This window comes from Theropithecus gelada, chromosome 17, assembly GCF_003255815.1.
Source record: "Theropithecus gelada isolate Dixy chromosome 17, Tgel_1.0, whole genome shotgun sequence".
Lineage (NCBI taxonomy): Eukaryota > Metazoa > Chordata > Mammalia > Primates > Cercopithecidae > Theropithecus > Theropithecus gelada.
The window spans coordinates 54,144,518-54,161,959 of NC_037685.1; the positions used below are offsets into that span (position 1 = coordinate 54,144,518).

Consider the following 17,442-nt stretch of genomic DNA (forward strand, 5'->3'; position numbering starts at 1 on the left):
GCACGTGCGGGAGACAGAACTTGATGCTGGGAAGGTAGGACAGCCAAGCCATGGAGATCTGTACTGACGGTTACTGGGGCCTTCAGGGTCAGAAAAATGGGCCCAGATGCTGAAGTCTACCCATTCTTGAGTAAGCCTGCTCTGGCCATTTGTAGCCAAATCTACACAAACCTACAGACAGACGTGAAGACCACCTGGATAAAATATACCTGGGGAGCTAGGCTCCTGGGGCCTCTTTTTAAAATATAATCTTTTCTCTCTTATTTTCCTTTCAGTGGTACATGTGCAGGTTGGTTCTACAGATAAATTCTGTGCTGAGGGATTTGATGTACAGATTATTTTGTCACCTAGGTAATAAGCATAGAATTTAATAGGTAGGTTTTCAATCCTTACCCTCATCTCAGCCTCCAGCCTCAAGTAGGCCCCGGTGTCTGTTGTTTGTTTTTGACCATGTGTACTCAGTGTTTAGCTCCCACTTAGAGGTGAGAACATGCGATGTTTGGTTTTCTTCTCCTGTGTTAGTTCACTGAGAATAATGGCCTCCATCTCCATCCATGTTGCTGTGAAGAGCATTATCTCATTGTTCGTAATGGCTGCAAAGGGTTTCATGGTACCACATTTTCTTTATCCACTCTGCCATTGATGGGCATTTAGATTGATTTTCTGTCTTTGCTATTGTGAATAGTGCTGCAAGGAACATACATGTGTCTTTATGGCAGAACAATTTATTTTCTTTTGGGTATATACCTAGTAATGAGATTGCTGGGTCAAATGGTAGTTCTAAGTTCTTTGAGAAATCACCAGACTGCTTTTCATTGTGGCTAAACTTATATTCTCACAAGTAGTGTGTAAGCATTCCCTTTTTTTCTGTAGCCTCACCAGAACCTGTTATTTTTTTACTTTTCAATGATAGCTATTCTGACACATGTGAGATGGTATCTCATAGTGGTTTTGATTTGCATTTCCCTGACAATTAGTGATGTTGAATATTTTTACATCCATTTGTTAGCCATCTGTGCGTGTTCTTTGGACAAATGTCCTTCAGATCTTTGATTTAATCTTTAATTAGATTATTTGTTTTTTATTGCTGTTTGAGATTCTTGTATATTCTGGATGTTAGTCCCTTGTTAGATGACTCATTTGAAAATACTTACGCCTGTTCTTCAGATTGCCTCTTCACTCCATTGGTTGTTTCCTTTGTTTGCAGGTTTTTCACTATAGTCTCAATGGTCTATTTGGGAAGTTTTGCATATGCTTTTGAAGTCTTAGCCATAAAATCATTGCCTAGACCAATGTTCTGAAGCATTTATCCTGAGTTTTCTTCTAGTAATTTTATAATGTTGAATGCACCCATTCAGAGTGCATTTTATATATGGTGAGAGGTAAGAACCCAGTTTCATTATTCTGGATATCCAGTTTTCCCAGCACCATTTATTGAAAACAGTGTTCTTTCCCAAGTGTATGTTCTTGGCACCTTTGTTGAAAATCAGTTGGCTGTAAATACGTGGATTTATTTCTCAGTTTTCAGTTCTGTTTCACTGATGTATCTGTTTTCATATCAACACTGCTGTTTTGAGTATGTGGCCTCCTAATATATTTCGAAGTCAGGTAATGTGATTTCTTCAGCTTCTTTCTTTTTGCTCAGGAGCGGTTTGGCTATTCGGAATCATTTTTAGGTTCCATACAAATTTTAGGATTTTTTTTTTCCATTTCTGAGAAAAACAACATTATTCTGATAAGGGTTGCATTTAATCTGTAGATTGCTTTGGGTTGTATGGTTATTTTAACAATATGATTTCTTCCAATTCATGGCCATGGGATGTCTGTCCATTTGTTTGTATCTTTTCCAATTCCTTTTATTAGTATTGTTTAGTGTTCCCTGTAGAGGTCTTTCTCCTCCTTGGTTAAATTTATTACTAGATATTTGATCTTTTGTTGCTATTTTAAGTGGGAGTGCTTTCTTGATAGTTGTTCGGCTAGTTCATTATTGGTGTATAGAAACACTATTGATTTTTGTATGCTGATTTAGTATCCTGCAACTTTGCTAATCTGTATATCTGTTCTAAATCTCTTTTGATGGAGTCTTTAGGTTTATTTTTCTGTAAGATGAGGTCATCTACGAAGAGGGACCATTTGACTTTTTTTCCAATGTGGATGCCCTTTATTTCTTTCTCTCGCCCACTTGCTCTGGCTAGGACTTCTAGTACTGTGTTGCATACGAATGATGAAAGTGGGTATCCTTGTCTTGTTCCAGTTCTTAGAAGAAAGGCTTTCAGCTTTTCCCTATTCAATAGATGTAGGTTGTGGCTTTGTCATACGTGACCTTTATTATGTTGAGGGATGTTCCTTGTATGCCTGATTTGTGAGAGTTTTTCTCATGAAAGTATGTTGACTCTTATCACATGCTTTTCTCCATTTGTTGAGATACTTCTGTGTGTTTTCCCCTTTATTCTGTAAATGAGATTTAGCAGATGTATTAATTTGAATATATTGAGCCATCCTTACATCCCAGGAAGAAGTAAGTCCCAACTTATCGTGGTGTATTAATTTTTTTGTGCTATTGGATTCGGTTTGCTAGTATTTTGTGGAGGGTTTTTGCATCTATGTTCACCAGGGATATTGGCCTGTAGTTTTCTTTTTTCCTTTTTTTTTTTTTTTTTGGAATAGTTTGAGAAGAATTGGTATTAGTTTTAATGTAAATAATTAGAATTTGGCGGTAAAGATACCTGGTTTGGGACTTTTTTGTGAACTTATTACTGTTTCAAGCTTGTTACCTGTTATTGCTCTGTCCAGGTCTTCTAGATTTTCCTTGTGAAATCCTGTAAGTTACATGTGTCGAGGAATTTATCAGTTTCCTCTAGGTTTTCCAATTGGTTGTCATATAGTTTTTCACAAATGTCCCTAATAATCATTTCTACTTCTGTGGTATCAGCTGCAAAATCTCCTGTTTTGTTTATGGTTTTATTTACTTGGGTCTCTTCTCTGTTTTTCTTGTTTAGTATGTTTAGTATAAGTAGCAGTTTACCAGTTTTCTTTATCTTTTGAAAAACTGTTTAGCCTTTGTATTTTTTGTTTGCCTCTATTTCATTGAGTTCTGCTCTTATGTTTACTATGTCTTTCCTTCTACAAATTTTGACTTCACTTTGTTCTTTTTTTTTGAGACAGAGTTTCATTCCTGTTGCTCAGGCTGGAGTACAATGGCATGATCTCGGCTCACTGCAACCTCCGCCTCCCATGTTCAAGTGATTGTCCTGCCTCAGCCTCCCAAGTAGCTGGCATTACAGTCATGTGCCACCACGCCCGGCTAATTTTATATTTTTAGTAGAGACAGGGTTTCTCCATGTTGGTCAGGCTGGTCTCGAACTCCTGACCTCAGGTGATCTGTGTTTATTTGAAGCCTTTCTAGCTTTTTGATATAGGTGTTTGTTGATATAAATTTTCCTCTTAACACTGTTCTTGCTGTATGCCATAGGTTTTGGTATTTTGTGTTTCATTTTTATTTGCTTTCATTGAAGACATTTTTTAATTTTCTTCTTTGTTTCTCCATTGACCCAGTATTCATTCATGAGCATGTTTAATTTCCATGTAATTGTATAGTTTCTAAAGTTTCTCTTGTTATTGATACCTATAATTCTCTTGTGGTCAGAGAAGATACTCTATATGATGTTGAGGTTTTAAAACTTATAGAGCACTTTACTATGGCCTAACATATGGTCCATCATAGAGAATGTCCTATGTGCTCATAAGAAGGATGTGTATTCTGCAGTTGTTTGAAGAAATGTTCTGTGTATTTCTCTTAGATTAATTTGGTCTATAGAGCAGGTTATGTCTGATGTTTCTTTGTTAATCTTCTCTTTAGATGTGCTGTTTCCTTCTAAACATGGGCTGTTGAAGGATCCAGTGACTATTGCATTAGGGTATGCCTTTCTCTTTAGCTATAATGACATTTTCCTTATTGATCTGGGTGCTCAAGTGTTGGGTGTATTTACATTTATAATTGTTATATCCTCATGCTGAATGGATCGCTTTTTCATTATATAATGATCTTCTTTGTTTCTTTTTATGTTTTTATGACTTAAAGTCTATTTTGCCTGGTGTAGGTACAGTTACTACTGCATGCTTTCAAAAGGTTTCAATTTGTATTGAATATTTTTTCCATCCCTTAACTTTCTGTGTGTGTCTGTGTGTGTCTTTACAGGTGAAGTGAGTTTTTTGTTGGCACTCATGTGAAGTGAGTTTCTTGGGTCTTGTTTTTTGATTCACTCATCCAGGCTGTATCTTTTAATTGGAGAATTTAAGCCATTTACACTCAATGTTGTATTGATGGCTAAAGAGTTACTCCTGTCACTTTATTAATTGTTTAATGTTTGTTTTGTGTATCTTTTGGTCCTTTCTCACTTTATATTGTTTATCTATATGAGTTAATGGTTTTCTGTAGTGGTAACATTGGATTCTTGTCTCTTTTTCAATTGTGTATCTGTTCTACCAGTTTTAGACTTTTGTGTATTTTCATAATGGTAGATATTGTCTCTTCGTTTTTCAGATTTAGGACCCTCATTTCTTCCAGAGCTGGCCTACACGTGAATTCCCTTGGTTCTTGCTTGTCTGAGAAAACTTTATTTCCCATTCCTTTTTGAAGAGTAGCTTTGCTGGGTATTATATTCTAGGCTCACAGCCTTTTTCTTTCAGCACTTCAAGTGTATCACCTACTTTCCATATGGCATGTAAGGTTTCTGTTCAAGGGCCACCAAGCTTCTACTTACAGTCTCTTTGAAGCTCTTTGGATTTCATTCTTGTTCTTCTCCAGGTTCTTTTTTTCAGCCTCTGACTACCTGCTGGCACAAAGCTATCCTACTTGTTTCAGTACTTCTTATTATTGATTTTTTTCATGGAAACAACCTGTATTTGTATCTGTTATCTATTGCCTTATAATAAGCCACCTCAAAATTCAGTGTCTCAAAACAACACTTACTTTGTTCTGAACCTGCAGTTCTAGGCAAGGCTCCATGGGGCCAGCTCATTTCTCTTCCCTTGGCAATAGCTATGGTCACTTGAAGCTGAGGACTAGAATTATCTAAGGGTTTTTTTACTCACATTTGTGGCAGCTGAAGCTGGCTTTTGGCTGAGACTTTAGCTGGGACTGTCAGCTGGAATAGCTACGTAAGAATTCACCATGTGGCTTGGGCTTCCTCAGGATATATGGTGGCTGTATTCTAAGGACAAGCTTCTATAAAGAGAGAAAGTAAGCTGGAAGCTGTATTACATTTTCTAGCCTAATCTTTAGAAGTGACATGACACTTCTATATATAAAATATTATATATAATTATATATATAACTTCTATATATAATATAATTCCATTGTATTATATTCACCAGAAGCTAGTTACTAAGGCCAGCTCATATTCAACAGAGGGAAATTCAAGGGAGAAATATGTCAACCAATTAGTAGATGTATTTTAAAACCACCATACTGCTCACTTTTCTAAAATCAAATTCTTCACCAAGAGTCATTATCTATGAAAACAATGCAGAAGAAACATGAAAAATTTCAGAAGCTTAAAAAGAAGTTGGAGAAAGTAATAGTAAATCTCAGAAGTCATATGAAAATAAATATGGTGGGAAGTGAACAATTTGAAGAATATAAAAGGGAGATAAAAGAACGAGCAAGATAGGAGACGATAAAAAATTAGGAGACCTGAATCTCTTCTTAGAGATTAGTTTATTTTTCTGATGGCGGGAAGAACACATACAGAGAGCTGGAGCTGAGGAAGGTCCCTATGTTCTGCGTAGCCGACTTTGGCGAGATGCTAGAGTGAAGGGGCAGAGTATGGCAAGTGATGAGAGATGAGGCTGAATAACTTGACAGGAGCCAAACTGATTTGGGTGTTTTTTCTTCCATGCTAGGAATCTGGAACCTTTCCTGGGGGCAAAAGTAAACCAATGACAAAGCAAATGACCGGAGATTTAAAATGTCACCTGTCATGTGGCTGCCTTTGAACTGGAGTAGCCTGAGTGTTACTAGATGAGCCTGGAGTCTGTCTCTTGGCCTTAAATCACCACCATAAACCCAGGAAGTCGATGATTCCTTTGTTTTCTGAGAACAGTTTCAGTGTGCTGGCTGGCAGGTCCATAGGGATGGCAGAAGTGAAGAAAATGTAGAGCCAGAGGAAAAAAGATACACAGACTTCTTGAGATTTCTCTGAAGCTATGGAACATGATGAATTAACGACGGGTTAAGTATACTTTTCATTATAAATGTTAATGCTTTCACATCTTTCATTAGTGGTATGTATGAAAAAATATTTAACATATTATCTATAAACCAAACAATAGAAAGGGATGCCATTTACTATTTATAGTTTATTTCAGAAATCAATGAATTTAATTTAATTAATAAACATTGGTAACATACCTTTTTGTATCTCTGTAGTTGTACTGTCTTGCAACTCCTGCTGCATCTGTAATATGTAAAATATTATTTATAATGTTTAAGTTAAACAAGAGACATATTTTGAGAATGACACATCATTTATTAAGTCTTTCATATAAAAATTTCAGAGGCTAGATCGAACTTGAGAATTGCTTAAATAAAAAAAACCTCCATAAATAAAATTCCTTATTTTAAGTTTAGATAATAGAGAACATATATGTGTTATGTGGTTTGGATTAATCTGATAAAAATACAATTAATATTGCTATACTGAAATAGTAGATACTTTGTGGTGATAATGATATGATATCCAATACCTTCACAGATTTTAGGTATAAAGACATATTTTCCTAACAGGTTTAGGAATAGTTTGAGAGACAGTTTTCCATACCGTTTCTGTGACAAAAACCTCATAGATAGGCTTTATAAAATTAGTAAATGACAATAGCATCATCAGACAGGCCTTGTAGAATAACTCAGTATCAGATAAAGGGAGCCTTTATTGGAGGAATCTTATATTATCTTTCATTAACGCTATGTATAATGTACAGTTTTACATGACTTGAACTAAGAAACTACTAATGTTATTATTTTCTTTTCTTCCAAAAGCTCTTCTCCTAAATATTTCCTATGTGTAATAGATTTTATTAGTTCGTTATACCCCAGTCACAAATACTTTCTTTTTTTTTTTTTTTTTCTGAGACGGAGTCTCGCTCTGTCGCCCAGGCTGGAGTGCAGTGGCCGGATCTCAGCTCACTGCAAGCTCCGCCTCCCGGGTTCACGCCATTCTCCTGCCTCAGCCTCCTGAGTAGCTGGGACTACAGGCGCCCGCCACCTCGCCCGGCTAGTTTTTTGTATTTTTTTAGTGGAGACGGGGTTTCACCGTGTTAGCCAGGATGGTCTCGATCTCCCGACCTCGTGATCCGCCCGTCTCGGCCTCCCAAAGTGCTGGGATTACAGGCTTGAGCCACCGCGCCCGGCCACAAATACTTTCATAATACATACATTTTACTTAGATTAAAAATCAAATAGTTTTCATGATACTGCTTACTGTTACCCTTACAAAAGTAAGCTAGAGAAAAGGAAATGTTAAAAAAATTATAAGGAAGATATAAAGTATATTTACAGTATTGCACTGAATTTATCAATACCGTAAGTTTACTTCATGTGTTTCTGAGATGAATCATCTGTCTGAAAATGCAGGCAAAGATACAGATCTCAAACTGTGGTACATATCAAGCAAATCAGCTTTTTCTTAGAATGTTATTTCTCTCCTTCTTGGAAGCACTTTATGCATCGCTAGTGGTACTTTCTTTGGGTTCTATGATTTACACTATTAAACTAAACATGATGAAAAATACAAGAAGTCCTAGCTAGAGCATTCAGACAAGAGAAGGAAACAAAGGGGATCTATTTGGAAAGGAAAAAGTAAAATTACCCGTGTTTGAAGATGATATAATTTTATATTTGGAAAACCTAAACACTCCCCCTAAGAACTGATAAACAAATTCAGTGAAGTTGCAGGATAAAAAAATAAACATACAAAATCAGTAACCTTTGTATATACCAACATTGAACAATCTGAAAAAGAAATCACAAACTATTGTCATTTACAATAGCTCAAACAAAATAAGATATGTAGGAATACACTTCACCTAAGAAGTGAAAGACCTCTACAGTAAGAACTATAAAACATTGATTCAAGAAATGGAATAGGAGACAAAATTGAAGATATTCCATTTTCATGGATTGCAAGAATCCATATTGTTAAAATGTCCATCCTACCCAAAGCAATCCACAGTCAATGAAGTCCCTATCAACATACCAATGATATCTTCACAGAAATAGAAATAATAATCCTAAAATTTTCTGATGGAATCAGAAAACACCCAGAACAGCCAAAGTCATTCTGAGCAGAACAAAACTGAAGGAATTACATAACCTGACTTAAAATTATACTACAGAGCTATGGGTAACCAAAGCAGCATGGTAACTGGCATAAAAAAAGACACATGGACCAGTACAACAGAATAGAGAGGCCAGAAATAAATTCATACATCTACAGGGAACTCACTTCAACAAAAATACCAAGAACATACCTTGGTGACAAGACAGTGTTTTCAATTAATGGGGCTGTGAAAACTGGATATCCATGTTTAGAAGATGAAACCAGACCCCTGTCTCTCATCACACACAAAAATCAAATGCATTACAGTCACACACAACAATCAAATGCATTACAGANAAAATCAAATGCATTACAGTCACACACAACAATCAAATGCATTACAGACCTAAGTCTAAGATGTCGAACTATGAATCTACTGAAAGAGAACACTTGGGAAACTTCAGAACATTGGTCTGAGCAAAGATTTCTTGAGTAATACCCCTGAAGCACAAGCAACCAGAGCAAAAATAGACAAATAGGATCATGTCAAACTGAAAAGCTTCTACACAGCAAAGGAGACAACCAACAAAGTCAGGAGATAACCCACAGAATGGGAGAAAATATTTGCAAACTATCCATCTGACAAGAGATTAATAACCAGAATATATAAGGAGATCAAACCACTCAATAGGAAAAAAAAATCTAATAATCTGATTTTAAAATGGGCAAAATATCTCAATAGACATTTCTCAAAAGAAGAAATGGCAAACAGGCACACAGTGGCATACAAATGGCAAATAGGTATACAGAAAGGTGCTCAACATCATTGATCATCAAGGAAATGCAAATCAAAACTACAATGAGATAACATCTCACCCCACTAGAAAGGGCTTTGATACAAAAGACAAGCAACAACAAACGCTGGCAAGCATACAGAGAAGAGGGAACCCTCATACACTGTTGTTAGGAATGTAGATTAGTAAAACCGCTATGGAGAACAGCGTGGAGCTTCCTCAAAAAACTAAAAAAACTGCCGTATGATCCAGCAATCCCCCTTTAACAGTCTTTGCTCCTGTACCCCATCAGGAGAGGCAGATGCTACAGCCAAGTATTATGAAGAGGTGGCTCAGCAGTTTGAGAAAAGCAGCATTATTTCTATATATCTGTCAGTTCCAGCTGCTATTATGCACAATTATATGATGGATCCAGTGTGGAAAGATGTTAAAGAGAGCATTTGGGTATTTATCCAAAAGAATGGAAATCAGTATGTGCAAGAGATAATTGGTACTTCCAAGTTTACTGCAGCACTATTCACAATAGCCAAGATTTGGAAGCCAGCTATGTGACCATCAACAGGCAAATAGATAAAGAAGATTTTATATATATATATACACACACACACAAAATACACACGCACATACGTACACACAATGGAGCACTATTCAACCACAGAAAAGAATGAGATACTGCATTTGCAACAACAATGAAGGAACTAGAGGTCATTATGTCCAGGGAAATAAGCCAGGCACAGAAAGACTTCTCACTCGTTTATGGGAGCAAAAAATTAAAACAATGAAACTCATGAACACAGAGAATTGAATGAAGGTTACCAGAGGTTGGGAAGGGTAGTGGGGGTTGGGGGTAAGTGAGGATGGTTAATGGGTAAAAAAAATATATAGTTAGATAAAATGAATAAGATCTACTACTTAATAGCACAACAGGGTGACTACAGTCATCATTAATTTAGTGTACATTTAAACATAAAACAGGCCGGGCGCGGTGGCTCAAGCCTGTAATCCCAGCACTTTGGGAGGCCGAGACGGGCGGATCACGAGGTCAGCAGATCGAGACCATCCTGGCTAACACGGCGAAACCCCGTCTCTACTAAAAATACAAGAAAATTAGCCGGGCGCGGTGGCGGCGCCTGCAGTCCCAGCTACTCGGGAGGCTGAGGCAGGAGAATGGCGTGAACCCGGGAGGCGGAGCTTGCAGTGAGCCGAGATCGCGCCACTGCACTCCAGCCTGGGGCACAGAGCAAGACTCCGTCTCAAAAAAAAAAAAAACAAAAAAAAACATAAAACAGTATAATCGTAAGCTTTGTAACTCGAAGAAATGATGTTTGAGGTGAGGAATACATTTACCCTGATGTAATTATTATGCATTGATTGTATGCCTCTATCAAAATATCTCAGGTATTTTATAAATCTGTACCTACTATGCCTCATATAAATAATTTTAGGCCGGGCGCGGTGGCTCAAGCCTGTAATCCCAGCACTTTGGGAGGCCGAGACGGGCGGATCACGAGGTCAGGAGATCGAAACCATCCTGGCTAACACGGTGAAACCCCGTCTCTACTAAAAAATACAAAAAACTAGCCGGGTGCGGTGGCGGGGGCCTGTAGTCCCAGCTACTCGGGAGGCTGAGGCAGGAGAATGGCTTGAACCCGGGAGGCGGAGCTTGCAGTGAGCCGAGATCCGGCCATTGCACTCCAACCTGGGCGGCAGAGTGAGACTCCGTCTCAAAAAAAAAAAAAAATAATAATAATAATAATTTTAAAAAGAAAACTACATGAGTACCATGAGATCACTTTCACTGTGAAACATGATTTACCGGCAAGACAAACTCCTCCTGTGGAGATGATGGGCATCGCCTGGTGTTTTAAGTGGATACCCGCAACACTGGAGCTCACTGCAAAAGGAACAGGAGGTGGATATGAGAACATTACAATAGTGTAATTAATACTCGATTAATAGGCTGAGTTTGAACACACAGGTACACAGCATGGACACTGTAAAACTCGTAAGTGGGATCACATTATATGCAGATTGCAGATTTCGGCAATTCGACTTTTTTTTTTTTTTTCTTGGAGACAGAGGTTTGCTGTCACCCAGGCCAGAGGGCAGTGGCGTGATCTCGGGTCACTGCAACCTCTGCCTCCTGGGTTCAAGTGATTTTTCTGCCTCAGCTTCCCGAGTAGCTGGGATTACAGGCACCCACCACCACACCTGGCTAGTTTTTATATTTTTAGTAGAGACAGGGTTTCACCATATTGGCCAGGCTGGTCTCAAACTCCTAACGTCAAGTGATCCACCCACCTTGGCCTCCCAAAGTGTTGGAATTACAGGCGTGAGCCACTGCACCCAGCCTGCAATTTGATATATTTACCTGTCTTCAAGATCTTTCCTTTCTCATGGAGATACTTCAATTTTTATAAATATAGCTACATGAAATCTTTAATTGGCTTCAGTAACAAACTTGGCCTCTTTGGAAGGGCATTGGAACACAGATGCCATAAAAGAATTCTACATAATGAAATCTATTAATTATTCAGCATTTTAACAATCACAATTCAACAACTTACAGTGATCTGAAGGTCCTCAAGGTCCTAAATGACTTCTGAAATTAAATTATGTTCAGTAAAAAGCCGCTAAACTCTTTAGGTTTTGAATAAACCTAAGTAAACTACAATTTTGTTGCACTAAAATAATACCTATCTTAAAGGTGGTTTTCCTAAACTATTAGCCAATCTCTTTCTCTAAGCACTATTTTACCAGATTTTCAAGTTGATAAAAATAATGGTTATTCTCTCATTTGGTAAATACCACTTTATAACAAAGAAAACACTTCAAATACAAGACTTTATTTGTTTATTAATAAAGTAATTCATTATGACTTTTGAAAAAAAAAAGTTGTAAAATGTTCTGCGTACATGTCAATGTAGGTTAGGCCAGCCAAAAGACAAAGCAAAGCGTCAACATTAAGTCACAGGCTAGGATTATACAAATAAGAACAAATACACGGCTTATAGTACTTGTTAGGTAAACACAACCAAACTAAACTGTACTTCAAATTTGTTTATATAAAAGCATATTAAAGCTCACTTTAAAATAGTGTCCATCTTTTCTTTTAAACAGGCATAGACTCATTTGCAGTCATGTACAAATATACCTAATAGCTTTCTTCATCTTTTAATACAAGTGCAATTCCTTGCTTCTTTATGCAACCTAACAAAATAATATAGAATGAAGTCATTAGAAAAATATGAACCTTTCTGAATCTATATTACATTTTAATTTAAATTGGAAAATACAGTTTAGATCATATGAAACATATGGATTTCAGACATGTATTATCTGTTTCTAACAGATTATCAGAGATGGTCTTTATTTTGGCTGAAATGCAAAAATATGACTTTCTTAGTAACAGATTAGTTAAAAATACTTTCCATTGATAGCAGTGCTAGTCCCTAGAACAAAAGGTAAGCAAAACTTATTTGTAAGTTACTGCCTATTCACTGCCCAGAATATGTAGATCCTAACTCTAAGCCCTTAATATACATCTGTTTTAAAGATAAGTGAAAGGAGATCTCACATGCCTGATAATCCTTAATTTAAACAGTCCTGTAAACATAGTCAAAATCTGCTAATAGAAATACAATTCAAGTAAACATTGCATATTTGATTTAAACCACCTTACAGTTAAATTCACTCATGACACATTGGATCATAACCACTAATATGTAAAAAGTTTTTAAAAAATCATCCTTATGTATAGATGAAAATAAACTTTGTAAACTTGTTCATTTAAAATAACTAATGTACTGCAGCTGCTCTTTGGTTTGGCATGGTTTCAGGTACTGAATATTCAAGTAAATTTGTTCCCAGGTAAACCACGTCTCCTAATTTGTTTTTAATGGCAATGGTAAGACCTGAACTTCATTTTTCTTAAGGTGTCATCACAAATGTTCAAGTGTTTGAAGGACCAAAGATAGTACTTATAAAATTTGACAGGGCTTCATTTTCATTTTTTCTCCCCAAATAGTTGATAGCAATAATCAATACCAGTTGAAATACCAAAGAGGCAGCCTTTCCCTGATTCCCACACCACCTGTAGGCCTTTGCTAGAATGGTCATTAATACGTATGAATCAGTTCAGCTAAATATTATTTAGAATGTGGCAAAATGCTGGCTGTAAATTAAACCAAAGATAAATAATTCAAAGGCTTTAACTGAAAATTTCTGAAAAGATGTTTGCTGTGCTATTATATTAAAGATGTTAAATAACAAAAATTAAAAGAACTGAGAAAGACTATACTACCATGAAAGTGCATAATAGTGAAGAAGAAAATAAAGTTTCCTTGGCGTTAGCCAGGTACACGCAAATCTTTCGATCTGAATGTAGAAATACTCACAGAAAGTACCAGGAGAACATTTCTGAAAGTAGTCACGTATGTTTAAACATTTATCTCCTTATAATATGTAAACTGCCAAACTGAAGTTATGGTTTTAGTTGGTAGTTGATACATATATTTTTTTGAGATGGAGTTTCACTCTTGTCACCCAGACTGGAGTGCACCAGACTCTTGGCTCACTGCAACCTCCGCCTCCTGGGTTTAAGTGATTCTCTTGCCTCCACCTCCCGAGTAGCTGGGAATACAGGAGTGTCCCACCATGCCTGGACAGTTTTTGGGTTTTTTTTTTTTATTTTTAGTAGAGAGAGGGTTTTGCCATTTTGACCAGGCTAATCTCAAACCCCTGACCTCAGGTGATCCACCAGCCTCGGCCTCCCAAAGTGCTGGGATTACAGGCATGAGCCACCATGCCCAGCAATAACTGATTATCTCTTAACTCTCATTCTAGTTTGCTAGAATCGAGATTATTAAGACTAAGGAGTTGAAACAAAGGTAGAAGAATCCATACTATAGTATTCCAAACTATGTTTTCAAAGCTAACTCATTCCTTTGGTTCAAAGAGAAAAATAGTTGCCTCCTTTTAAAATCTAGTATTAGTATGGCTGATGGAAATTAGACCAAATTATAAACAACAAATTATAAACCTACAGTAGCAACCATAAAATTTATGCTGTACTAGGAAATGACAGAGCTATTCCTAGTGTATTGCTTAGCATATAGAAGGTACTCCAAAAAATTTACTGGGGCTGGGCGTGGTGGCTCATGCCTGTAATCCCAGCACTTTGGGAAGCAGAGGTGGGTGGATTATTTGAGGTCAGGAGTTCGTGACCAGCCTGGTCAACATGGTAAAACCTTGTCTCTTCCAAAAATGTAAAAATTAGCCGGGCCTGGTGGCATGAGCCTGTAATCCCAGCTACTTGAGGCTGAGGCAGGAGACTCTTGAACCCGGGAGGTGGAGGTTGCAGCGAGCCAAGATCCCACCACTGCACTCCTGCCTGAGAGACAGAGCAAGACTGCCTGGAAAAAAGAAGAAAAAAATTTACTGGGTGAATGAAAAGTGATTTTGCAAAATTAGGCATCGCAGAATGTTAGAAGTCATCCAGTCCAACTCATTCACAACACCCCTCCCCTGCAGTCCCATTTTACAGACAGGAAACTCCAACCTGTAGTACTCACAGACGCTGCTGAGATTCATCTCCACCCACCAACGGGAAGCAATCGATTATTTTGGGGTGGGTGTGTGGGGGTGTGTGTGTGTCTGACTAAAAGGTGTAAAGGAGGAGTAACATTTCGACATTGTTTATTCTGTACTTTTCTTTGGAGTTAATGCAACAACTCCTGTCGCTTAGATTAGATTTAAAAGGAAAAAGGAGAAATGTTTCTAGGCATAAGGGTTACTGTTAGAAAGTCAGACTTGAGACTGTGCATCTAAGAGTAGAATCCACTTCTCAGAGACTGGGAATGTAAAATGACCACTCAGGTTAGACTTTCCAACTGAGAGCCAGGAGGAAAACTTAAAAGTTTTTTTGCCTAGTCTGAATTGCATTTTAAGTCACTGTTTAAGTTGTTACAGTATTACTGTAAAAAAGGTTCAAAGTAATTTTTAGTCATTACCTACCCTGAAATTTGAAAGTCAAGTCAACAGCATGCTTTAGTCTAACTACTGTTAAAACTCAAACTATTCTTTTTTTAACAGATTACAATATTCCTCTTAGCTTTTCTTCTGGACACTTACACTTCTTCCTACTGTGTCCAGTATTTCTCCAGCACATGTACCTTTGTGTTTCTCTGCCCATGTACACACCCCTGAAAGTTCAACAACAAAAGTTATAAAATAGCAGAGAGAACCCAAAATAGTTCTTTTCCTGCCGAGTTCCCTTTAAGCCTTGGGCACTTGTTCCACTACATGGTTGCATTAATGCTTATAACTAAGCTTTCGATGAATTAGACCAATGTGTTCTATGTTCTAAATGATATTTAGATATCTGAATCCTTCTGTTATGGCCAACAATAAAAGTTATTAAAAATATTGAAAAGTATAAAATAGTAATTATAAATTAGCAAATACCCAATTTAAAAAAGCATTTTCCTTATACAGTACAAGCAACAGTAATTTGAATATTATTCACTTTCAGCCACCATTTGTCCTAGATGTACTTTACTTTCAAGTTTTTAAGCTTGTGTTTTTAGAGTGAAAATGTATATGGATACTAATTCTAATAATGTAATTCAGGTATCAAAAAATACATATGCATGTTAAAATGTGATGACAGCTCGTATTATAGCATCTCATAACAGGTAAGTATTATTTCCAGAATAACATTAAGTCACTTTTGTAGCTCTAAGTCAATGCTGCACAAATGGACACAAGATTAAGGCATCGTTCCGCTCTGGAGCAGTGCTTCTGTGGATCCCAGGAACTGTACAAAGGCTTTCTTTTTTAAAAAATATATCTTCTGTTATACTTCAATTATTTCATTCCATTGATCATTTTCTTCCAAATGAAATTTGAAAATATCAGTCTATAATGTTTTCATACACCTACAAAAAAAGAAACAAATTGTTGGTTAAAACTTGATTTTTTTATTTCTGAAAATATTTACTAAATGGTTCTGTGGGCTAAGGTACAAAGCAACTAATATAACAAGATGGAATATAAGTAAGTCCTTAACACTACTAATATTATAATAATAAAGATTTTTGTAGCAGTAAATGAGCGGGTATTACTTTCTTCCCCTGAATCAATCAAAAGAGTATCTTAAAAGGGAGAATCTTACAGTACTCCCAGACTGCTAACTTGGACGTCATTTGAGAAGACATCTGGTCCACCTACACCTGTCCTAAGACTGGTGCAAGATGTAGAAAACTTCCCACAGCAACTGTTAAAGGAACTGCAGCTGAGGATTCTCAACCACCACAAGCATCAGCAATTATTCCGCCCACATTAAGAAGAAACGTGGACCTCGGACTGCGGGCTTGTCTGGACACCAAGCACTACACAGCTCCAGCTCTCGGTGACATGGATCTGGCTTACGATCACCACATGCGGGTCATACAGCTCCTCTCCTGACTGCAGCCACTCTGCCCAACGTGACCTCCACCCTGAGTGCCTGTGATCTGACTCTGTCCTGGGTCTTAGGCTCTGGCTGCAGCCCTGCACGCAGGCTCAAGGTCCTCTGCAAGGGCCTAACTGCTGAGGACAAGCCCACAAGTGAGGAAACAGATGCTCCTCTAGCTGACACTCCAGGTAAGACGCCTTTAGAAAAACAAACTCTGTTATACAGGAACAGGATGATAAATGTGATAAGCTCCATGTTTGTGGTAATTTACTACTTAGCAATCTTCCCTTGCTGTGTCTTTTACAAACCATATAACATAAAAAAACCTCTTAAGTCTTTTTTAGAGTCTTTGGTCATTTTTCTCTGGGGTGAATTTCCTCAATAGTGGACAAAAGTCGCTTTTTTTTTTTTTTTTCTTTTTTTTGAGACAGGACCTTGCTCTGTTACCCAGGCTGGAGTGCAGTGGTGCCATCTTGGCTCACTGCAGCCTCGACCTTCTGGGCTCAAGTGATCCTCCCACTTCGGCCTCCCAAGTAGCTGGGAATGCATGTGTGCATCAACACAAACCTGGCTAATTATTTTTTGTAGAGATGAGGTCTCACTATACAAATTTAAGTATCTCACCCAGGCTGGTCTCTCACTTCTGGGCTTAAGTGATCCTCCCACCTTGACCTCCCAAAGTGCTGGAATTAGAGGTGTGAGCCACCTTGCCTGGCCACCTTTTTTTCTTTAATTAATAAGGTACTGTTTACTGAAAAGGCCAGTGGTCCACATACCAGTCCTAAACTATTTTTATTAGTTTCTTCATTAATTTACCAACAAATAGTTACTAAGATTGTGCTATAAGGAATAAAGAAAATGAGATTTTGGCAG

General features: G+C 37.4%; 1 protein-coding gene across 5 annotated transcripts in view; it reads right to left on the minus strand.

The window, feature by feature from the left end:
• Window positions 1-11,943: 11,943 nt before the first annotated feature.
• Window positions 11,944-17,442, minus strand: part of ZDHHC20 (zinc finger DHHC-type containing 20) — an 88,205-nt gene continuing 82,706 nt past the window's right edge. For all 5 annotated transcript variants that reach the window (XR_003116518.1, XM_025364663.1, XM_025364662.1 and 2 more), the window contains one exon: window positions 11,944-16,051. Coding sequence is in view for 2 of the 5 variants with exons in the window: in XM_025364663.1 (XP_025220448.1) it covers window positions 16,044-16,051 (8 nt within the window). In the remaining 3 variants the exon portion in view is untranslated. The remainder of the gene's footprint in view (window positions 16,052-17,442) is intronic.